Source organism: Pyxicephalus adspersus, chromosome 2 (assembly GCF_032062135.1).
Source record: "Pyxicephalus adspersus chromosome 2, UCB_Pads_2.0, whole genome shotgun sequence".
Taxonomy (NCBI): Eukaryota; Metazoa; Chordata; class Amphibia; order Anura; family Pyxicephalidae; genus Pyxicephalus; species Pyxicephalus adspersus.
In genome coordinates, this window is record NC_092859.1 from 123,272,557 (window position 1) to 123,297,926 (window position 25,370).

Genomic DNA, 25,370 nt, shown 5'->3' on the forward strand with positions numbered 1-25,370 from the left:
GTTTAAAATTAAAGAAAAGGAGCAGCGACAGAGGCTAATAGAAAAACAGAGAGCAGAGAAGGGGAAGAAGCAAACTAAAGAAGCAGCAGAAGCCAACCTTAAGAAACTTACAAAGGAAGGAAAGGCCACTATGCTAAAGGTAATCATGTCTTTCCAGCTTTTACTGCCTTTTATCCTCAAAGAAGATTTCAGGTTGTTTGTCATAAAATGTTATTTTAACTATTATTTATTTAATTCTACAACAGGCTATAAGGTAACTTACATAGTTAGGGATTTATTGTTGTCAGAAAGTGATTCATGTTGGTCCTGCCTCATAAGGCTGGCTATATGCATCTGGATGAGTAGATAAAATAAAACTCACATCAATGTTGTATGACCGGTATTGTGTTCTATTAGTTGTTGGCTACAACCAAAAACAGGCAAAGGGTTACATACACACCGGTACGAACTAGGCAAGGAGTACATACACACATAAGGAACTGGCTAGAGTTGGACCTCGATGTACTGGCATTTTGCTTCCTATAACAAATATTAGTATACTGAGCTGGGCACGAGTTTAATTAAGAAACTATTATGAAAACCTGATCTAGCATAAATTATCTTTTTACCAACCTAGAAATTGGTAAATAAAGAAAGAGGAGGTTATTTTAATCAAGACTATTTTATGATAATCCGTGTTTAAACTAGATATTTTTTTAAGCCGGGCAGGAAGAAATTTTAGGCGAGTGACAGCCTTTGTATTCGAACCAAATCTTTAGTAACCACCCAAAATCTGCCGGGTGGTCACTGAAAAGTGCTGGGTGGTGAGCCCTGCTAAAAAGGGGACCACACTGGGTAATGATAAATTTGCCTTTAGGAGCAAAACCAACTTGCATAAAATGTCAAAACACACTGGTAAACTTTTCAGCTAGGTTTTGCACATTCTTCAGCTGTAAAAAGGAATGTCTACTCCATGTTGGTTTTGCTAAACATTCATGACAGGAAAAAGATAAGATTAGCAATAATAATTTCTAGATGAACTATATACTTGTAAAGATAATTTAGGGATATTCAGTCATATTCTGATTCTGGATTTTCACAGATTTGAATATTGAAAAGGAATTTTCTGCTCATCTTTAATCATTATTTTAATTTGTCTATTGTGGTATTTTAACCATTTTTACTATTTTTTGTTACAGGACGAAGGAAAGGATAAAGCTCTGAAGTCCTCTCAAGCATTCTTTTCTCAGTTGCAAGATCAAGTCAAGTCACAGATCAAAGGTGCCAAGTCTGCACAGAAGAAACCAAAGAAAAACAATGAACTGTCTGCCCATAAACTTAAACTCTAACAAACCTTTTGTTTTAGAAGTGACATTTGTAAAGAAATTACTCATCCTCCATTTTTTGTTCTTGCCATTGTGTTTGTAAAATCTAAGAGTTTATTTTATAAAGAACTGCTTTCTTCGGAGAGTGCTGTATGTGATCTTTGAAAAGAGTGGGAATTATTTAAAGCTAAAGTTTAATCTGCTTATACCTGGATACGTCAGCACCCCACCATCCCAATATCAACATGCCAATTAAATATTTTTTCATATAATATTCTCTACGAGGGGTTGCTAAGAAGTTCCTGGCTTTGCCCCCTTCCAGATGAAATAGAAAAATGAGTGTGGGGCCTTATGACAGCCTCATATCTTAGTATGCAAAGCCAGGAACTTCTCAGCACCCCCTCGTATACTTGCATATTTTATTTCAAACTAAGTGTGAAGTAATAGCTGGCTTTTCTATGCCGTCCCGGCAGATCATGGCATAGGTTTTGTTTAAAAATGCCATTAGTATGTTGATGAAGGGAAGGACCCAAAGAAAATTCAGATATAAAACCAACCAAATAGGCTTGTTGATAAGGAATGGTGACAACATACCTTACAATCTATTTAAAGTTACTTCTAGCTGAAAAATAGTTTCAAATACAGGATGAGTTTGGACAACTGCCATTTTTTTGTTTTTACCATTTTGACTTTTTTAGGGTGCATTTTCCTGGACATTTTATCCAGAACCTTCTTTCTGGTTCCTCTGATCTCCTATTACTAGGTAGGAGGAGATATTTTGAGAACAAGAGAACACAACAATAAAACCCCAACAGGATTTAACTCTACCCCCTTCCATACTGAACTGAAAAGAAGTATGGGCTGGAGATGGTTTTAGGATTACCAGAAACTATGTAGTGCTTGGACCCATCCAAATGAAGAATTCCAAATTTAACCATCTTTAATCAAGCTTGTCCTTAAATAGTTCTCATCAATTTCTCTACACTATCCTGCACAAATGCACCCCGGCTGAGATGCATCCTGTACATTGTTTAATTCCCTTCTGACAGGAATCATCATTGTAGATGGTATACATGTAATATAATAAAAGAGATAATTAGGAGAACATGGAAAAATAGGAAGGAAGATGGTGTAATATGAAAAAGAAAAAAACAAGATTTTATCAAGTCTTTCTAATATTGTTGTGCATCTGGCTCTGTGTAATTATTTCTTCTTAGGGAAAAACCTAGCGGCATCTGTAAAGCTGAAAGCCATTATTGATAGCTCCAACATATTATGTAGAGCTGTACAATAAATAGGGCCTGCAAATGACAAATCTACCTATTAGACAAGTCTAAACAATAACAAAGGAGGGGGGAAGAGGACTTTTCCAATAGTGTGATAATCTAAGAATGCTGTGTGGTTGCGTGGTCCTGGATATGTCTGTATTCACAGAATTGAACTGTGGGTTGCTGTGTATGTCGGTAAGTACAGTGGGGGGTTGTGAAGTGCTTTGTATGTACTGTGGGGGTGTGCTGTAAATGTCGGTAGTTACAGTGGGGGTTGTGTGGTGATTTATATGAGTGCACAGTTTTTATGTACATACACAGCACCCCAGAGCCCCATATTATACATCCATACATGCTGACCCCCTCTCCCTATGGTCATACCTCCCAATGGCATGAGAAGAGGGACACCTTCCTCCCCCTATGGACCATGAAGAATACACCAATACACCAAATGTCTGTTATACTGCTTTGTGAAAGTGTAACCATTCAGAGATTGAGAGGCTCGGAGGCAGGGTTAGTTTGATAAGGCAGAATATAGAATTTTATATGCACAAAATATCTTTATTTGGTTGTTTTCTATACAATTACAATCTTTATGTGTGTGAGCAGCAAAAACCCAGCGATAAACGATTCTTTGTGATTGTCTTGTAATAAAATGTGATTATTTTATCTATATCTATTTTGAAAATTAAATATTGTAATTGCTCATTGACTTGAAATCTCTCCATGTGTGGCATTCATTACAAAATGGGATCAGCAGTGAGATGTTTAGTCCCAGTGCAGAGTGGAGAATGAAGGGTTAAATAAGGGAGAGGACACAAACTTAGATTCATATTGCAGGCAAGAGAATTGAGTCACGTGATGCTTCCGTTAGATGGCTGGGGAGGGCGCGTTAAGGATTACACCGTGACAATAATAGGTGAGACCCCGCGAGCAGTGGCTACCTTGCTGGACGCAAAGGGTTAAATACTCAACCAGCAGCAGAAGAGATGGGCGGAGCCAATTGGTGGGTTGTGTCCGTGAGCTAAGAAGTGGGCGGGGTCATGCAATGGATTTGCGTCCTTGAGTGTTGAAGTAGGCAGAGTTAGGTAAATAGTATGCTAATACATGTGGAGGGCGTGGGCAGGGGCATGGGGTCTGCGTTCGAGAAGAGAAGAGGGCGGGGTCAGGTGGAGGCTCCAGGGTGAGGAGGGGTCGCGGGTAATTAATTGCTCAGCATTTGCGAAGTGAAAGGTGTGCAATGTCAAGTGTTCGGCTCTTCAATAAGCAAAGGAAAGAAGTGCGTCTCGCCCTTTAAAAGTACATCACATTCCACCCCGCAGGTGTTACGCCCATATCATTGGTACGGGAGGTCACATGACTGTGACGCAATCTCTCCTTCAACTCGCCCCCTCTCTTCTATAGCCTCTCATCGAATAAAAGTTCTTGAGACTGCCGCTGTTAGCTGTGTAATAAAGTTTTGTTGAAGTAGCGTAAACAATATGGCGGCGTCCATGTACAGGGTGACAGGTACGGGGGGGCTACATAGAATGTATTTGGGAGGGGGTGGGGTGTACTTGGTGTGGATCCGGTTATATATCTGTGCATTGTCCTGTCTTTCTGTGTCTGTAGCCCTGGTATAAGGTTATTAGCGGGGTGCACTTTCATATATTTGTGTGTCTGATGAAGGTTATGAAGAAGAGTGGTTTTACTGGTCAGGTATGAAGTCATTCTGAAGGCTGACACACAGGGCAGTGCGGGCTCCTCTGACATTGCTTAGTTCTGTACAGAATATAGATCCGACTTCTCCTGGCAGGTGCTTGTTCCTTACAATGGTGTACACTGCATTAATCGTATACCTAAAGGTAAGTATTTTTTTCATCTCTTTTGATAAATCAATAGAAGAACATCTCTAAACACCTTGTTTGGAGTTCAGTCTAGGCCAGTGTTTCTCAAGCAGATTTCCTTCAGAGGCTGCTTAGGAGTTTCCTGAGCAATTTGTGCCTCTCAGATCAGTTTAGGTGACACCAAAGATCTTTTTGGCTACCTGTAAGGGTGACATTCCTCCTACCACCACACCAATGTTTTGTGAGCTGTTTATATAGGTATTATAGTAGGTCAGATATGAAGGGTTATTCCATGAATGAATAGGTTGTCTGTTTTATGTTATTATTGCTGCCATCTAATGGCAGCTGATGGAATTACACTATTACTATTGTAATCTACTGCCAAAATAGAAACTCAGCAGGACAAGCAAAGACATCCAGAAATCTGTACTGTCCAAGCAAAACTGAGACAGTTGTGAGATGGGAAGTTATAGTGTATGTAAATCCAATCAATAAATCTTCAATAAGCTTTTACTTCACAATGTGATTTTTTTAAAACATCATTTTCAGTATAAATCCTTAGCTAGTCTCTCCATGAAGGCATTTGATCTGGCACTTCTTTTAATAAAGGACAACGCTCCTCTTCCTATCACAGTTGTATTCATAAATTGTCACCACATAATATGGGCTTCTACATGCATGCATGGCCCTTTGCTGTCACCTTCAGGAAACCTCTTCCTAAGAAATTATTATTACACAGTATTTATATAGCACCAACATATTACGCAGCAATTTAGAAAGTCCATAGTCATGTCACTAGCTGTCCCTCAAAGGGGCTCACAACCTAATGTCCCTACAATAGTCATATATCTTGTATTACATATCTTGTATTAAGGTCATTTTTGAGGGAAAGCCAATTACCTAACTGCATGTTTTTGCAATGTGGGAGGAAACCGGAGTACCGAGTGGAAACCCACCCAAACTCAGGAAAAACCTGCAAACTCCATGCAGATAATGTCCTGGACAAGATTCAAACCTGGGACCTAGCGCTGCAAAGGCCAGAGTGCTAACCACTGAGCCACTGTGCTGGAGCCATCAATGGAATGTTGCAGGATACCAGCAGCAGCAATAGATGTTTTATTACATTTCAACTGTTTTATGATGCACACTTGTTAGGAACACCTAAATGTTTCATCATCTCAAAAATAGATCTTTGTCAATTATTCACCCTCACCCCTCCCATTCCTAACCCATATATTTTTTCTATTTACCTTGCACAGCAGGAGATATTCACCTAAATCCATCATCCAGGCCCCATGCCAATGCCAAATCCTAATGTAGGGGAGTTCTAATCGAATGCACTAAATGTGGCATCTGATCCGCTACTGTCCCCATGTGCTGATACCAGTGCTGCAGTCTTCTCCTATGTATCCAGCCACAACCAATAGGAAGTGTCCATGTGCAGGCAGTGATGTACATCTGGAAATGGATTCCTCCAGCTGTGTAATAGACCTTCATTATCTGGAAGAAGTAACATGGTGGTTAATCAGGCCTGGATACTTGGGGATTTGCCCTCCTGTTTGATGCAGATACAAAACAAAATTTTTCTATTAAAGTAATTAAAACATTTATAATCTCTTGTTACACCTGGAGTTCTGCACATATATCACCCTTCTATCTGTAATATATGAGTAATAGCAGATTGTATTCCTTGCTAACTATCTTTTCAGTGTATGTAAAGCCAAAGTTTTCTTTTTATGGGTAAAGTAAATATAGTCATATTAATGCACTTGCAACATAAACAGAGTTAAGTCCTTGGTGCTTTTTGATTTGCATTTGCAGAGTTACATTTTTAGGACACCCTTTTTTTTGGATTCTACCCCCACTTCTTCTCTGGTCAGTCAGTTCTGCTGAGATGTGAAGTGAGAGTGGAAACCACTAAAGCCGGAAAATGTATTTCTTAGTGTAAATCAAAAAAAGGATCATGGCAGTACCCAACTCTGATGTTTTGTATGAATACAATACAGAAAGGTTATACCATCTGTCTGGTCTTAATCGCCATCTGTGACCCAGTCGAAAAAAAATCACACTTCTTATTTGTCCTAATGATAAATGTCTCCACAACCACAGAAGCTGATGAGAAATCCTGAATGTTGTGCTTTTCACAGGAACAGCAAAAAAGGGAAATACTTCCAATGGGGAAACCTTACCTAGTGACAATTGCCCAGGGATAAACACTGCTTAAGGGAGAATTCTTCTATCTTCCTGATGTGGCTCTGGAACAGAAAGTAAAGGGAAATCTTCCTAATGGAATAGTAAAAACACCTGAGAATGTCTTATCCAAAGCTACAAATAAGTTCTGTTGTTCCAAAAGTCTAAATTTATGAATATCAGCGTTCTCTCCAGCCCCTTTTAGCCGGATGAACCACCGGGCACTTTTTCAGTAACCGTCCGGCGGTGGTTACTGAAGAGTTGGGTCACAATACAGGGGCTGCCACCCACCTACAATTTCCTCCCACCCGGCTTCAAAAAATTCTGGGTTGCTCACTGAATATAAGTTCAGCTTATTTTTAGCAAAGGTTCTAACCTTCTCCATATGCTATCAAAATCAATACCTGTTCAGTAAACCATAGGATGATCTGAGCATTTTGTCCCTTTTCATTTTACAGATTTATAATGACAAATGTGCTTTCTTATTATTTTCAGGTCTGTTCTGTAGAATTAATGGCATCATTCAAGCAAAAAGAAGCCTATCTTTGTCACAAACACTAGGTCAAAAGATTCCAGATTCCTTGTGGAATTTAGGACGGCTCAATCATGTTGCCATTGCTGTTCCTGACCTAGAAAAAGCCAAATCTGTGTATGAAAATGTCCTGGGGGCCAAAGTGAGTGAGACTGTCCCACTTCCTGAACATGGGGTGTACACTGTGTTTGTAGAACTTGGAAACACAAAGCTGGAACTTCTGCATCCACTGGGACAGAATAGCCCAATATCTGGCTTCCTGCAGAAGAACAAGGCTGGTGGAATGCATCATATTTGCATTGAGGTACCTGTCACATCTTCATGTATTATTGTATCATGTAAAGTATTTATATGCGTCAGCCACTATGATTTTCCTAAAGGTTTAACCCATCCTGTCTTCTATATATCCAAAAAAATAAACAACCTGGCGTCTCATTTTCATAAAGTCCGCAAAGGCAGCTCCATCTTTGTCCACATGACAGTGCTTGCCTTCAATGGAACGTTCTCAGCAGTACTCATTTTTCTACTGCTAGATGTTCTTTATCCGCTGGGTATCATTCAACTTACTGAGCCTGATTCATTAAAGCTCTCCAAGACTATAGAGGATACACTTTTATCAGTGAAGCTGGGTGATCCAGAAAACCTGAAATGGATCTAGTCTAGGATTGAAAACATTTGCTAACAAATAGCAAATGACTTTTAAGAAATCCATTCAAGGTTTGCAGGATTGCCCAAGTTCACTGCTGAAACTATATTCTCAAGTTTCAGGGAGTTTTAATAAATCAAGCCCACTGTGGCTGAACTCAGGCTGTGATGAAACTGCTCCCAATGTGTGCTGTACATTGAAAAAGTTTAGAGTTTAGATTCCTCCTGTCCTAGCATGCCAAAGCATCTTTTTTTAATATAGGCAATTTACAGGTTCACAATATTGAGACTTTATAAGGGGAAATGAACGATTGACACCTGAATAGGTGACTGTTTGGAAATTTAAGGCAACAAATGCCCTGGTAAGTTAGTAATTTAGGGCAGTGGTCCCCAACCTTTTGGAGCTCGCGGACCACTAAATGCACGGACTCCGTACCACGCATGCGCGTGGAGCCGTGTGTAAGGGGAAGAAACACAACCTGCCAGAACCCTCCAGACACACAACCTGCCCACTCCCCTGAGCCTGCGATGTCTCCAGGAGACATCGTCCTGGGCTTTTGTTGGTGCCCTCCCCCCAGGAGGTTCCTTCTTCTGATACTGCTGGTGGGTCGGCCAGAGGATTAGCTGTCACATAGTTCATCATATGCTTGAGTTCAGGGCTGCCATTTGCATGCCACCAAAACAGATATTAGCTTCAGGACACATACTGCACAGGTGTGCTTGCACCATTTCTGGGTTGTAGGCAGCTTTTCCTCAAGATGTAACTTTTGGGAATTTGTTTTAAAAGGCTGGTGATTTTCCTTTTACAACAGTAGAGGGCAGTGCGTGTATGTGAGCGTGTTTATATATTTATATATATTTATATACACACATACTATTCTCCATCCATAGTGAGAAGCTGGTCTAAATCACAATAATTGTTGTGTCCAAATAAACACAATTTACATTGTAAATACAAACTAATATCTAATTTAGTATTAAATTACTTATTCATTTTAATAGTGGAATGTCTTCTTGTGGCAGTGTGAGCTTATTTCATTCTCTGCGTACTGTTATAGGACAAATAAGCTGATTCACTATGCTTTCTAGCTATTTTTGTTGATTGGCAAGATCTACCAAAAATCCAATTGTTCACAAAGCTACATGTCCCTAAATTGGAAGCATTTTGTAAAAGGATAATATGGTATAGCTCAACTTTAACAGGAATATTGACATTCCCATAATATTTCAGCTGCTTATAATTTTGGATAAAGTTCTAATGTTTTCTTGTAAAATAATGCATTGCTTTTGATTTCTGTATCATATAACCGACATGGCATAACATGAACTTTGCCTTTAACTGTCTTGACCATTTTATATTCACAGGTGGATAATATCAAAGCAGCAATGTCTGATCTCAAAAAGAAAAATATTAGGCTTCTAAGTGAAGAGCCTAAAATAGGTGCTCATGGAAAGCCCGTTGTCTTCCTGCACCCAAAAGACTGTAATGGTGTCCTTCTAGAACTAGAAGAAGCATAGATTTCATGGACAATAATGGACTCCTGGAATAAGAGAAAATTAGATCAATTGATCATCTTTGTAAAGATTCACTACAGTTAAATTGTGATCATTCTTGGTGGCTTGTGTTCATGTCAAAGAATATAAATAAAAATGAACCCTACATTTCCTATCCTTGTAAAAAAAAATGAATATTAACGTGCACAGATGTCTTTTCAGGCTTCCTTACTTGAACAGAACTTTGGTTTAAATTGTATGCTAATTGGAAACATCAATTTAAGTTTGGTTAGTAATTGCCCTATTCCCAACCAGGATTCAATATCTTGTACCTGCTCTCACTTAGCCATCCAAAACATTTGTAAATGTGTAATTGAACAGTGCCCTCTATAATGCTTAAGACAAAGATGTGTTTTGTTTGAGTTACCTCTACCTGCTTCTCTGTGTAAAATTTTAAATCAAACAATTAAGATATGATTAAATTTCACATTCCAGATTTTAATTTTAAGTCATTTTCATACATTTCAATTACACCATGTAGAAATTACAACACTTTTTTTTTTACTTAGTCCCCCGATTCCAGGACATGGTAATGTCTGGAACAAAGTAATGAGAAGTATATTAAAGCATTCATGTTTTGTATGTTGTTGCATATCACTTGCATGCAATGACTGCTTGACTTGAAATCTGCGATTCATAGATACAACCAGGTGCTGAGTATCTTCTCTGGATCTCTGGAGATGCTTTTCTAAGCCTCTGCTGTAGCCACCTTCAACTCCAGATTGTTCCAGGGGTCCTATCTCTTTAACTTCTTTTTGTTCCGGGGGGTTTATCTCTTTAAATTTCTTCTTTAGCAAATGGAAGGCATGCTTAATTGGATTCTAATCAAGTGACTGGCTTGACTGGTCATTAAAGAATATTCCATTTTCTAGCTTTAAGAAACTCCTATGTTGCCTTAGCAGTATGTTTGGGATCAGTATCTTGTTACAGGATGAAGGTCTGTCCAATGAGTATGGAGGCATTTACTGGAACTAGAGCAGATAAGTTGTTTCTATAAACTACAGAATTCATTGTGCAACTGACATCACTAGTTACATCATCAGAGTAGATAAGTGTGCCAGCAACAATGGAAGCCATGTGTGCCTAAGTTGTAACACCCCCACTACTATATTTAACAGATGAGCTGGTATGCTTTGGATCTTGGCCTGTTCCTTTTCGTCACCTCACTTTCTTCTCATCATCACTCTGATACAGGTTAATGTTGGTCTCGTCTTTCCCTAACACGTTTTTTCACAATTCTGCAGACTAGTGGTTTGCATCTTGCAGTGTAGCCTCTGTATTTCTGATCATGAAGTCCTCTGCAGATTGTCTCTGACAAAGGCACACCTGCCTCCTGAAGACATTCTGATCTGTAAGACACTTGAGGATTTTTCTTTTCCATGGCGAGTATTCTGTCATCAACATTGGAAGTCTTCCTGGGCCTACCAGTGCTCCTTATTATTACAGAGCTCACTAGTGCATTCTTTCTTCTCAATACTCCAGACTCTTGATTTTGGTAACTCTAAGGTTTGACTGATGTCTCTAATAAATTTATTCTTGGTTTTCAGCCTCATAGCTTCCTTGTCATGGTTCATTATAAGGAAATACCTGTGCCAATAAATGTCAACTATCGAGCCCAAATGGTAGAAGCAAGCCTGGGTATCTTATCCTTGCACAAATTAAGCTATAAAATACACAAACACCTGGGAAGGCAAAATGTATAAACATTTTGTAAAGTCTACACGGTGAAACGGAAATGCATGCAAATACCTTCAAATTAAAGTCTGGAATGTGCACTTTAATCATGTCTGAATTGTTTGATTTACAATTTTTTCACTGAGGAGCAGAGTTAAATCAAAGACATTTTTTGTCAATATAGAGGGGCCAGTCTACAAAAAGAAGAAGCTCCATAATTCAAGATCACTGGTAACTATTCCATTTTTTCACTTCAGCTCTTGTACCAAAAAATGCAAATATTGATGATTAATAAATTGGTATACATTTTATTTTATTTTTTTTAAAACAGACCCCACATTATTTATAAAATAGAAAGTACAGAGAAACAGGAAAAAGTCCAAATCTACTTTCTGAATATGGCAATGCAAAAGGTAAATTATGTACATACATATATGTACAACAAAATTATATATTTATTATTGTGACAAGACCACCATTCAGCCCCTTCAATTAGATGTGGACATTGAATCAAACCAGTATCTTTGAGACACCTCATATGTTGTTATTCATTAAAATTCTAGAGAAAAAATACTCACGCTGCATTGTTCCATGGTGTATTAAGGAAATATTGCCGCATCAGTTTGAGCTGGGCAATAAAAGAAGCATGTGACATTTATGAGTCAAGTGATGAACAGATGGGTCCTCTTCTGATTGATTTGGCTCCATCTTTCAACCTTTATGTCAATGTTGACCCCTATAACTATGTAGGGGTCAGAAGATAGAACTATCATACATTGAGAAACACCGACACCTGATACTTTCCTTAGGGTAAATAGGAGCCTAGCATAGAGAAGGCCAGACAATGGCTTCATTCATTTATAAGGTGGAGACCATGGGGAAAAAATAAAGGTCTCTTACTGCAACCTTATCCTCATGTAGCACTGAAAATCGAGCACCTTTCTTGCTAACCTCACATCTCCAAGGAGGGCAACTTTGTGCAAAAAGAAAACAAGGGAATGTCTTTCAGTGGTAGGTAAAAAGGTTTGTAAATCTAAATTTAAGTTTAAATTCCATGGTTGAAGCAGACTTTGTGCAAAAAGAAAACAAGGGAATGTCTTTCAGTGGTAGGTAAAAAGGTTTGTAAATCTAAATTTAAGTTTAAATTCCATGGTTGAAGCAGTGATAATAAGTGCAGTATAACTATGAGAGGGGTCATGAATCCTAGGGACCAACCTTCAATTTTTGTGCCTTCTGTGTGTAGTATGATAATCAATGGTTCAGTAATATGAATAGGTGTGTCCCTCCTTATAACACATAAATGGATATTTAAAGTTTTGCTTTTCATTACCGGTTTCAGTACAGGAGGAGCCTCTATTCCATTAGTAAATCCACCCCAAATAGCCCTTTTGAATAGCAATTAGTAAAATTACATGTAGTTCTACAGTTATTAAAATTTGCTTCTTGTCATTATCTGAAGATGGACTGACTTATCGTTACTCTCATGCTGTATCCTCCTAAACCCTGACATTTTTCTGTGCAGGGTATCTGAAGTTTGCAGCTAGTGATTTTTCCTTCATTGAATACTGTAAATTAGTTATTTTGTGACTGTGTTAAACCTATAACTACAAAGCAATGCATGACAAGAAGTTCCGGAGATGATCATTCACTTTCTGCACTGTATGCGCCTTGAAGATTTATTTTTCCAGCTTTCAATTAGAAAATATATTTGCAGGATGGAATAGAAATCTTTTTCTTTCTTATTTCCATGAATAATTCTGATAGTTATTTTTCCCTGAGGCAAAACATAAATGAATAAACCAGATGCTCTATGAGTTTATTTGCGTGACTGGCAAGATAGACCACTGCAAAGCAAAGTCATTATGTTTAAAGTCTCCATGCAGCAATGAAAAGGTTACATATTGCTGCTTCGGGTCATGTTTTATTTGGCTGATTCATATAAATGCATTCCAAGGAACACTATGAACCTCTATATAATGAGGGAACCCTGACAATCAGTGGAAATTACAGTTAGCTGTAAACCTGGAAAATAAAGGTACTTCTCATTGCCGCAGCAAAATGTAGTTAAAATAGTGTTGTGAAATCATTTAAGCTACAATGTACTGTACACAAAAGTGTTTACTGCTGTTCAAGTGTACATCTGGGAATGATAAGACTTTCAGAAGACCTTTATCATTGTTCATTGTATATCAGATATGATTCTCATATGATGGGTCTGCACAGGTAGGTTTTATGTTGGATGCACCACCTATGTTTTATTCATGAAAAGACTCAAAAGTTTTTGGGAAACTTGTAAACAGGACAGAAGTGTTTGTCACATATTTATTTAGTTGCATAATTTTAACATCATTTATTGTTACCTGTGCCACTGGCGAGAATTTCCTCTTCTTCACCACAAACAAAAAATATGATAATAGATAAGTTGGACTCCAGTCTCAAAACCCCTATAGGGGCAACTATTTGTTTCTTTATATTATTTACAGAAGTGCACATAACCATTCTAGGATCTGTAGATTATTAGTCTTGCACGCCATGATTCCATTTGTACAGTCATTCTATGCCTGCCTAATGTAAAACATAATTATAAAATGTAGAACTTCAAGTATAATATAAGCTTAAAGTGAAACTAAGTCATTGGTGGCTGATGAGCTATGTTGCCTTGAGAAAGGGACGCTATGCAGCCCTGAAAGTTAGCTTTTTAAACATGTTTTTACAATAAAGTAAAAATCCTGTACTTTGGAGTACTGGTAACTTTGTCTTCTGTTTCCATAGGTCCAGGATCCTTTCACTGCTGTATTCCCCCGAAGCTGCAGTTTTCACCGCCAAGTCTTACTTGGTCCACTGCAATTCTTTTTGGCTATTGGGTGGCCACTGAGGAAAGGAGTGAGTAGAGTAACAGTGAGATAAGCTCATCTGCTTGTCTGCTGCTTCTCCTTTTGGTGTCCAGTCACAAGCTTGTAAGGTGCAAAACCTTAATTACTGAAGACAAAAATCGAATCTCTTGTGGTGTCAGACAATGCTGTACTTTGAGCAGAGTAAACCCCATTAATAGAAGACATAAAATATGTAATTCATGTATTTAGCTGTTTGCCAAAAGTTTAGCTTTAAATATTGCTCTCATTGAATCTACTGATGGAGTTAAATACTTCTCCCAATGGGCCTGATTTATTAAAGCTTTCCAAGGCAGGAGCAGATACACTTTCATCAGTGAAGCTTGGTGATCCAGCAAACCTGGAATGAATCTGGTCCAGGATTAATAACATTTGCTAACAAATAGCAAATTACTTTTAAGAAATCTATTTCAGGTTTTCTGGATCACCCAGCTTTACTGATGAAAGTGTATCCTCCGCAGCCTTGAAGAGCTTTATTAAATCAGGCCCAATGACCTCAAGAATAGGAATGTTTTTGCACACATGGACACCAAAATGAGGCCACACTGACACAACAATTAGACTTGTTTTTTGTGTGAAGAATACTATGATACTTATACCAGACACCTGCAGATACATATTGCTGTACGGTACATATTCCCGACCCCTGTACTTTGTACCTTACATACTCCAGATCACTGAGTTCTGTGCAAAACCTTCTACTGACAAAAGCAATATTGTCAGTGTTCATTCACAGTTCATGATTGCTGCTGGTTTGGTAACATTTTTCTTAAACAAAACTTCAGAAAAAAATTACGCTCTCTGTATTCTGTGTGCAGAAAAGCATTGGTAATGAAAGTGTCTAATTGTTAGGAAATCTAAAATGCATACAAGGTGTGTGAAATATGTGTGCAATGAATAAAGCAAGTAGGTTCAGAGTCTAATTATTTAATTAGACTCAATATTTAGGGCAGTGCATTTCTCTCTTCAGTGTAGCCCCAGATACTATTTTGTAAAAAGAATATCAAATCAAAGAAAAAAGACATGCCAGTGTTCCATAAGATCATGCTACTTGTCAAATTAGTGCTACCCTTAAAGTGGGCATATGCAGTGATATCATCATTAAAACATAATGAGATCTGTGTGTTCTCGTCATATCAGGCTACGTAACAACTCCCTGTGTTACACCCTTTATATCTCCTAAACTGTGTGTTGTATGGACCTGAAGTTTTCAGGGTATACAGAGGATCCTTATGGCTATTAACATCCCCATTGCCTTTTGGAGATTTAAGATAATAATTTCAAAATCATGGGACCCCAGTGGTCCCCAACTTGCATGCTTAATTTAGGGCCCTGGTAGCCATACAGGTACAATCAGGTTATGGCCATATAACACATGGTTCAGGAGACACGTGTTAGGTAGCATAATATTATGCGAACACTGGTGTTACTGCACACACCCATTCTGAAGGGTAGCACAAATCCAACTGGTAGCAGGCACAGCTGACCGATGCTACTGCACACACCTACTAATAAGGCTAGCACAAATTTGATGGGTAGCATGATCTTATAGGACATATTTACCAGCCATAAGCCATGGCAGCATAAACTTTTTTGACAACACCTTTTTTTTTACTATGCTACGACATGCTGCATTTTTGTTCTCAAACTCTTCAAGGTGCCCTTGGTATTATTCTAAAATGCTGAAAAATTGGGCCTACATAAGACATTACTGCTCACTTCAGCTTTTGCGAACAGAACAGTACTGAACAGATTACAAAATGTACATTTTTATTTCACGCCATCCTCACATCAACCGAAAGACATTTATTTCTACAAAGCATTCCTTGTCCCTAACTACCATTTAGTAGAAATCTCCTATTACATTAGTATCTGGTTTCCTCCTAAATTGTATTTTCTTTTCAAGCTGAAATCAATATTGTTAGACGCATAGCCGGGCAGACTAAAAATTCTTTCTAAATCATCGTCTGTGTTTAATACAAGGCATTGTCATGCAGCAAGCCTTTGTTGCTATGCATCTGCTTAAATTAGAACAATACAGCAACGCATATTACTAGACAACCCCCAAAGCCAAAGATTTTGTTGGAAGACTTCTGCAGATATGACTTTTAACAGTCAAGATATCGCTGCATATGTGACTGAGCCATTCTAGTTGTATTGGAACACAATAGGAACGCAGAGACAGGAACTTGCATTATAGCCATGAGAAGTTCCACAAGGAAGAACAATTTACAAGAATTAAACATGCAACTACCACCTGGCGGTAGAACTACAGCTTCTTCTGAGCTCCATCACCACCCAACATCATTTTGGTGGCCGCAACACAGGAAAGAACAGCAGAGAGACGCTGAATTGGTAAGTATAAAGTGGCAGGGTGCCCTGAATGTGCACCCTGACAGTTTCCCTTTAAATCAGATTTTAGTTTGTTTACTTGGGGAGAAATATAACGTTTAGTTTTATGTATTGATCCCATATAGGCAGTACACACAAAGAATGAATTAAAATAAATATGGTTCTAAGAATTGTATTGACCATTATACATTTTGTATGCACTATATAATAAGGTGCACTCCAGTAAAAGTATTCTTTGAAGTTAATACGAGAGAATAGCCTATGTTCCCAGGGTTCCTGATTTTTATAAAGGTATTTCTGTTGTGCATTAAAGCAGCCCACTACCGAAATATATGTCATTGCCAGTAACCTGGTTTTCTGTAAATACCATCTATGGAGATATTTCAAAATTTGGTAGTCCATGGAAAGTCCATCGATATTCCATTTTCAATCCACGGTCATTTGCCGTAATAAAACATCTATTGCAAATTGCCAGCACCTAGTTAGTTGGGCACAATATGGCGACAGGGTCTCTTTATTTGCAAATATTTCTGAACTGGTAACATAAAATCTTGCTGTAATTTATTACAGTGTAAGGAAACATACATTTCCTTTTCCAACCTGCACAATATGTCAGCCCTGATATGACACAGTTATCCTGAAGGCCATTGACTCATTTTAATGCATGATTTCATTTTTTATTCCAGGGAAGTCTGTGAATGGAACCTTCCAATGACTGAGTAATTCATGCATGAGATTGGTCACTGAGCAAGTGATGTAGAGTGTAAATATTTTAGATGGGTTACATGTTTATTTAAAACCTGTATGTAGAAAAAGTGCTGCAAAATTTGAAGATTTTCATCTTTTTGACAGAATTTCAAAATATGTCTTCTAATAAACATCTGTAAATACCTGTATTATACATCTGTAAATATGTTAAAGTTATATTCTTACAAAGATTGCAACCTTGTTGTATATTAAAAAGTAAATATATCCTATTCTATTTTGGATGCCTTTGCTATATTAGTACCGGGTGGTGATGTCATTCAAATTTTTGAACCATTTTAGCAAATTGTCTTTTGAAACTAGAAATCTTTTTTTCTCCCATCAAGAAAGAGCCTGTTCCCATTTTGTGATGTGCTAATGCAATGTGTTAATGCATTTGTGTGCTGGGTTGCCATTCTTTATTAATGGCATTGTTAATCCAACCTGCCAACTCACACTGGCTGTGTGATGCAAACAAAAAATGCAATATTTTAAAGTTGTTTCCATGGAAAAAGTTCCTCTTATTTGCTATAACAAACTGCTGCATGCATGTCTGTCCAATTCTGTGCAATGTGCCAAACGGTGTCATAAGTAAAATGGGGCGAATGTGATGTTTACCACATTTATGGAACAGCAGAGAAGGGGTATGATCTGATGCACAGCAACCACAATTCCTTAGTGTGAATGAGCCATATACATATACACCATATATATTTATCACAAACATCAAAAAAGTTAATTTGGATGGAGCTGGCTTGGACCACATTCCTTGGAAGAACATCGCAAAATTTTACAAAACAATTGGACTTTTAAGGTGCATTAACAACTGCAGTGTGCCATCAATATCTACCGTTTGTTTTTGTGTATATGTATATATTTTAGTATTTTTTTTTATTCCTGTACCTAGTGTACAAAAAAATCCGGCAATACCAGGTAAAGATGTCTGTTGCAGTTTATTACACATATACCAGCATGTAGATCACTTTTCTCCATTTCAAGGAGGCAGCCTTATCCTTTCCTGCCAACGGCTACATTTGACAAATGGACATTAAAAGGTTTGTTGGAACAAACCTTGGAACAAGGAGCTGAATTATCAGATGCAGGGTTTTTACAACCTGTACTGACTGTTGGTCTTTTCATGCTGCTTAACCTATCCAGTAATCAATAGTGATTATGTCTAAATGCACTGTATTCTTTTTTTAAATTCAGTGGCCTTACCAACATTCAACAACCGAAGACCACAAAGCAATAACCATTTCTAAATATAAAAAAAACATAAAAATCAAAAGTATGTTGTATGGGATTTGGTTAGAGGATGACAGCAAATACTCAATTGTTTTAAACTTTTCCTTAATATTTACTAGTCCCTTAACTTCAATTTACCAAATATACCAATACAAATTAGCCCCATTTGTAAAGGTCTAAACCAGTTGACATGGGCTGTGAAACTGTTTATTTAGATTTATTAACTAATCGACAAAAGTTGTGATTTATTCAGATATTGTGTATATTGAAAGTGTTGTACAGTTTTGAACAATGAAAATCTGTTTGTATATGTTAATTACTAATATTAATTTTGTGTTTTTAAGAATATGTCCCTAAACTACTTCTCCCAAGTATGGGGGATACTTTTTTATTGGACTAAAATTAAAAGTATCATTTACTAGGAATACATCATAGATTACATTTATTCCTGTTGCTTGGCCAGCAGTATGGATTCAAGCATTTGTACTATTTTAAAATAAAGCTAAAAGCATTGTGCAGAATTAGATATTTTATAGACAGTATTATGTTCACTATGGTATTGCACTTGGTTATGTACTGTCACTTTATTACTCAATTTTCAGATGTCTATAAAACAGAAATAACTGCTTCCTTAAGGCACTGAAAAGAAAATGGACCCTTTGGTCCACAATGGCACTCACAGGCTCTTGACATTTCTGTACCATAGTGCACACTATATTGCTACAACAACAAAGAAGATTTTGTATCCGGAAACACAGCTGTGACTACTGTGGCATCTTCAGATACTGGAAGAATCTCTATCCTGCTGGGAGACATAGACACTGTTTTTTACTGTAACTTGTTCCAGCACAACAAATATTTATTATTAAAGTACAGCTCCTCCTCAGTAACAAATCTGAAATAGAGATGATGAGAACATCAGTTCTTTAAACATATTTCATTTTGTTTTGTTATGTTAGTACAATCTTTTCAAATACAGATTGTACCTGTTGAGAGATGTCCACAATTTTGTTGTGGGGGGACTGTATGCAGTTTTTGCACATAGTGGTCATATAAACAATTCTTTTTATACATTGATTTTTTGTCATAACAAAAGTCTAAATATGAGCATTGGGGACATGTGTACATTGTCATATGTCATTTTATGTTGTCACAAGTGAGATTGCAGGGGTCTTTCTTATGATTAGCAAGTGCACTAACATAAAGCAAAGTTTAAAAATTAGGCCATGTAGGCCATTTTCTTACCTACATGGTGTGTTGTGGTTTGTTACTGCATGTATGTTAATGTGTGTTGTGTTAGTTTACTTGAAACCTTTTATTTGTTTTGGAGTCAGGTCCATTGGTTCAAAACACCTTCTCCACAGTACTGGTTGACAGGCCTTCAATAATCCGGATCCTTCAGTTTTCCAGCATGAATTTCGGAGCATATTTTCAAGCTTACACTGCTTTCTGGAGGCGCTGTTTATGTTTTGATGGTGCTGTACTCCAGAATCCGCTGTTAGGTCTTGCTTTTCCTCCATAAAATGAAGCTGTTCCTGCTGCTGAGGATGTTGTTACTGTCAGTCATGAAGATGATCATTTTGCTATTTAGCTTCTTTTCGAGGGTACAGTAATGATTAAAATTTTGAGGTACTATTTTGTTTAGTTGAACTAAAATTCTGTAAAATTGTTTTATTTAGTTGGTGATTATTAAAATTTCATTTGCTTTTCCTGTAGTGTCATTTCATTTAGTGTTATTTCATTTTAATATATACAGCATATATAACCCTGAAAAATCCAGAATTTTTGAAAATCTGGCACTCCTCAGGTCCGGAGGTTGCTGGATTTTTGAATGTCAACCTGTACTCTTATTGGAGCACTAACCACGGGAAGTGTAGAACCAATGGAAGCTAAAACTGCTTTACTTTGTATGAAAGTGAAGGTCCAGTTCTCCAATGTGCTGCCAGCACTAAGCAGTTTTATACAGTAAACAAAATGCCATATTATGTAAAATTAGGCATCCTGACTGTGTAACAGGTATAAAAATAAGGCTTCTATTTGACTTTAATCTGCCTGTTTAAAATGCATAGAACTAATCATACACCATTTATTCAAAGCAGTGCACCATAACACACATTCCATTCATGTGTTTGGTGTGCTGAAATTAATGTGCATTTTGGTGCCAAGGTGTGCTGAGTTGCCATTCAAAATAAATGCACTAAAATGCATTACAGGTTTTACTACATGTTACCTCAATGTATATGTCCAAAGCCAGCCTTAATAATCTGTATACAGTAAAGAGCACTTTGAATATCATCATGTTTTGGTATTATAGGTAAACTGTGCATTGCATATTTTTAAGGGGTTGAGTAACTAGATATTGACATCAAATAATCCAATGTACTGGTGACATGGTTTTCACTGTGGTGTACCTTCTATAATTTAGGTGTTGACCTAAGCCCCACAATTAATTGAACAGCCTAAGACCTTTTCACCTTTCCCTTATAATGAGTATACAGACATCTGCACTGATTACAAAGTATAAGCTGTTATTGTTATCACTTGCAGCAGACCTTAAAGTGAGCATCTGATTCAGAGAATAAACTATTGAATATATGACTGTCACAAGGGTTTATTTAAGAACAGTATTAATATTTGCACAGTCAATAACGGTGCAAGAGGCAGTGGTGTGCAGGAGACCATTGCAAACCAATCATATATTACTCAACCAATCATATTATAATCAATAGTCCACCAAATAATTCTAGTTGCTATTTATGAATGGCCACCATGCATTACTGCAGATCTTTTAGTATTGTTAATAAAGGTTCTCCTATTTTTTTTCTATGTTAGCAGAAATAAAAGGATTCAATAAAATGCCATTGTATAAACTGCTCCAATCTGTCCTCTGAGACCATGCTTTTTTCCTGAGTACAGGGATCTTGTCTAAAGAAGAAAAACCAAGCATATGTCATGCCCTTTATGTGACTGTCACGTGTCACTACCCTGGACATACCAATCATGAACTAATATTTTGGATGGCAAAAATCTATTGTGTGTACATAGCCTAACAACGCTGCTTGACCTGTTTTAGATGCACTTTTTGCAGAATGAAGGAGTGCTTTTGGAACAGCTAATGGCACACTAGGAAGGGGCCGCTATGTTTTCATGCTTGGGAAATAAAAAGTTTCAGCTGTGGACTCAAAAGATTACATCTACAAGCCTAACACCTCATGACCTCCGATTCAATTTTCAAAAAAAAAAATAGGCATCCATGTCTAAAAACTATTATGACTCTATGACCAGAATTTTTACTTTACATAAAAGAACAGGTAAAATCAATGATTTTTTAATTTTTTTAAACCCTTTTTTTAATAGAAAGTGAAGGCACCCCCCTTCTGTCTTTACTGCCATGGCAGTAAAGACGGCATGAGAGCGCAAAACCTTCTGGGATACCCATGTCAAGCATCCCAGAAGGCTTCTGGCTTCTCCTTGGGCAGTCAGATCGGCACTCATTTTATTCAGCAGGCTATGACGTAGCCAGAAAAAGAAAGAAGACAGAGGAAGATGGTGGCACCTTTCTTCATGCCAGAATGAAGCCAGATTACAGTACGGCATGGGATCCAAAGGAGGACAGCGTCGGACTAATCGGGGGCTTTGCACCAAAAATTAACACTTTTTATACTGGATTTAAATTGATATTGTATAAGATAAGTTAAGTGAGTAAAGGCTGACATTTGCCAATTGATTTCAATGTGAAATAAGTGTACATTTTGGATATAACTTGAGTGAATCTTGGGTGAAAACATAAAACAAATAAATCCCTTAAAGTGGAACTTTCATAAAAAAAACCAAAAAAACATTTACTTTTACTTACTGCAGACCCTCTGCAGATCACTCTGCTGATTCCATTGGATCCCACCCTCTCCCAGATTCCTTCTTTCTTTTTTTTTACATTCCAGGGAGCGCATGAGCAGAAGGAGCAGTGTGAAGCTTCCTGGAATATGAAACGTATGTATCCTAGGAGGCTTCCGGTTTACCATTCAGTCTTTAGCACCCCAGCCTCCCTCAAAAAAAGAAAAAAAAGAAAAAAAAACACAATTTTAGCCATCCTTTGATATAATTTTAATATGTCAGGATAGGTCCTCTTTAATGTTTATTAATTCAGTGGCAGAAAAATACACAGCAACGGGTATTATTCCACAGGTAGAGATTTAGGGAAGACATTGAATTTAAGTGGATTAAACCCTGTATATCTTAGTAAATACATAAAACTAAACGTTATATTTTAGCTTGTGACAATAAAGGAATAATAATGTCTTTCCATATTATCTTAAGATGTTAAAAAAATGTGGAATAATTATGCAAGCCGTAGGCAATTTGTTTAAGTAACAATCTGGCTTTAATATTTTCCTGCAAAAACCTTGGCAAAATGGCAAAAGGTTATTGACTTTACTATGAAGAGAAAACTGTGATTTTTATTCACTGAAGACCAGATTATCAACCAATAAATTAAATCTCCTTGAGTATTTCACATGAGTATTGATCAGTGGAAAGCTCTGCATTATGGGAACCTCAGCTACTATCCTTCTTATCTTCTGCACAAAAGCAGTTCTGGCTCTAAGGCATAAAACAAATTGCTCTATAATGTACAGCATGCTCACCCTCTTGTCTCATTAGTTCACATAGTGTGGCAGCAAAGAGCTTTGTGAAATGCTCTTAGCATCTCAGATATTCTAAATATTACAAATCATTTGCAATAATTCTAAACAAAGTTAGGATTTAATGCCAAGGGACTCTTGTCAAAAAATTGAAAATGTATAAAATCATAATGTTCACATTCCTATACTTGCTTATTCATTTTTAATGCCGTGTACTTAGTTGTATATTTATCAAATAGAATTAAATATTTTTCTGGACAGCTTGAGATATACAATTGCAATATATTACAGATGTTGCAACAATATTAGTGTTTTTAGGGATGTTTATTAACACTGAAAGACGTATTGGATGGGTGACAAATGCCAAATAAATAATCAATACGATGGAAGAGCAACTAGAAACCTCAACTTCCTTGTTATTAATAGTTAGAAAACATTGGATTTATTTAGACGGACGTCTTTGTTAGCTGGATGAAAACATAAATTCCCCTTCCTTTTGGCTCCCCAAGGATTCAGCACACTCATGCAGAAGTGAGTAGGTCTCTTCATTGTCTCTCAGATGCTCCAATGACTTACTAATGACTTCCTCACTCATCTCCTTGTCACATGCACGGCTCCAAGACTTCTCTGGACCTGCCCCTACTTTCTGGAACTCCATTTCTCTCTACCTCCTGCACATTTAAAGGAGTCCTTAAAATTCATCTTTCCAAACTCACCTACCCATCTTCTTCTGTATTCCAAACTCCCACTCACTACCCACCATCCATATCCCCCACCTATTGTGTGCTGCTTTCCCTATCTTTTAGGATGTAAGCTCTTTTAGGCAGGATCCTCTCCTATTTTGTTCTACATTTAGCCTTCCTTCTTAGTTTACTTCCATGGTTCCTTTTGTCTCCCTCCCTTTCATTATCCTTGTTTCCTTTGCCCTCTTCTATTTCTTCATTGTTCCCTCACCTTTTCCCAGTCTCTATACATGGCCTAAATCACTTTATTTTGTTACTTTCTTTTTATTTCTTGCTTTTTTCTTTCCTATCTTTGATTCATTATTTTGAGTTGATTTAATTTCTTCTGATCTTTTCTACACTCCCATCATTTACTCACTATGCTCCTCTATCCTTTCCCTTTTTCCATTCCATCTGCCCATTTTTCCCTTGTTTCTCTCCTTCACATAGTTGTCCTTTTATATCTCTTTTTTTCTTCTTTATCCCATCTTTTAATCTTCTTTTCCATTCTAACTCTTTCCTCCTTTACTTTCTTCAATTATTTGCCCCATTCCTTCTTCCCTCCATTTATTCTTTCCATCTTTCTTATACTTCCTTTTCAAAGCTCAAAACTGCATACGGTGAATACCCAATTTAGCAGTACTTTTCAGGAAAAAAAGTCTATTTTATATTTATTCCTCAAACATGATTCTAAATTGGCTTTGACTTGCACTTGGAGACCACATTGCTATGAAATAGCAAAATGAAACATCCACATTTTTCCTGCTGCTACGAAAAGCAAGACATTCTACAAAACAACCAGTCTGTGATTTTCTTTTACAGGATTAGCATTTTAGTATCATTTTTTTCATAGACACCAGCTGTCACCAATATTGTTCAACACCTAAAAGTTATCTTTGGAGTCCAAACACACAATCTGAAATGAAAATAGTTCTAAAAAAATATCAAATATCAGGAGCAGAAAAATTCTCACTTTTTTGTCCAGTTAAAAATGTGAATGTGCAGAAACGATGATATCATTATCAATCACAGGAGAATGATATCCTGATTACATGCAATTAATCTGTACATGGAGAAGAAAAACTTTACGCATGTCCCAACCCTGCTTATTAATTAGACCTTATGAGCCCACATAGATGTCATCTTTGACATCTTGGACAGCCATGTCCTAGCGTAATTTTTATGTTATTTAAATGGCCTGCTAATGTAATGTTAGGGTTGTATTTATCTGGGGAGCCCCAATATCCCATGGAAAATGATAATCGCAGCATATGCTTTAATGTGGATGAGGGCAAATTGCTTCCTATTGTGCATGCTCAGGTTGGAATGCTCTGATCTTTGGTATAGATTGGGTTATAAAAATGCAGTGCAAAAAGAAAATCAATTACTCAAACAGATAAGTTTTTTGCAGAATTTATATAACATTTATTGTATGAAGGGGATTACAGAGAAGAAAATACCTGGTAAATGATACAGAAAATACATGTTGGCCAAGGTTTACAATAATTGGTTGTAAGAAATTAAAATTCATTGATCTTTGATGTTTCTGTGCTGGAGTCTCCCACTGCATTTCCAGTCAGTTTATTGCCATTTCATTGCTATTTCATGGCATAATTAACTTAAGCCAGCATCAGGCCTGCAATGACAGGCTTTCATTGTACCTTGTCGGATCTAGGGTTTAAGGGGGTAAAAAAGGATAACACTAAGTCCATTTTTATGGGGCATTATAGATATGGTAATAACCATAGTCTATTAGACATAATTTTTAAATACATAATTAGCA

General features: G+C 37.2%; 2 protein-coding genes across 3 annotated transcripts in view; both read left to right on the top strand.

Moving 5' to 3' along the window:
* The window catches only part of MPHOSPH10 (M-phase phosphoprotein 10), a gene marked incomplete in the record, with an annotated part of 10,231 nt that extends 8,784 nt beyond the window's left edge, over positions 1-1,447 (top strand). Inside the window, 2 exon segments of the mRNA XM_072402288.1 lie at positions 1-139; positions 1,179-1,447. Coding sequence (XP_072258389.1) covers positions 1-139; positions 1,179-1,328 — 289 coding nt within the window.
* Positions 1,448-3,418: 1,971 nt separating this feature from the next.
* MCEE (methylmalonyl-CoA epimerase) lies at positions 3,419-10,977 on the top strand. 2 transcript variants are annotated; one of them, XM_072402289.1, is made up of 3 exons: positions 3,419-3,491; positions 7,084-7,424; positions 9,131-10,977. In XM_072402289.1, the coding sequence occupies exons 1-3, from the start codon at positions 3,434-3,436 to the stop codon at positions 9,281-9,283; spliced, it is 552 nt and encodes a 183-aa protein (XP_072258390.1). In that variant the 5' UTR covers positions 3,419-3,433; the 3' UTR covers positions 9,284-10,977. The 2 variants fall into 2 exon arrangements, with proteins under 2 accessions (XP_072258390.1, XP_072258392.1); XM_072402291.1 differs by lacking the exon at positions 3,419-3,491 and adding an exon at positions 3,938-4,081.
* The last annotated feature ends 14,393 nt before the right edge of the window (positions 10,978-25,370 follow it).

Coding starts and splice junctions, on each gene's coding strand:
- MCEE (XM_072402289.1), top strand. CDS start 3,434: ATGCTTCCGTTAGATGGCTGGGGAGGGCGCGTTAAGGATTACACCGTG. Junction 3,492..7,083: donor TTACACCGTGACAATAATAG/GTGAGACCCCGC, acceptor TATTATTTTCAG/GTCTGTTCTGTAGAATTAAT. Junction 7,425..9,130: donor TGCATCATATTTGCATTGAG/GTACCTGTCACA, acceptor TTATATTCACAG/GTGGATAATATCAAAGCAGC.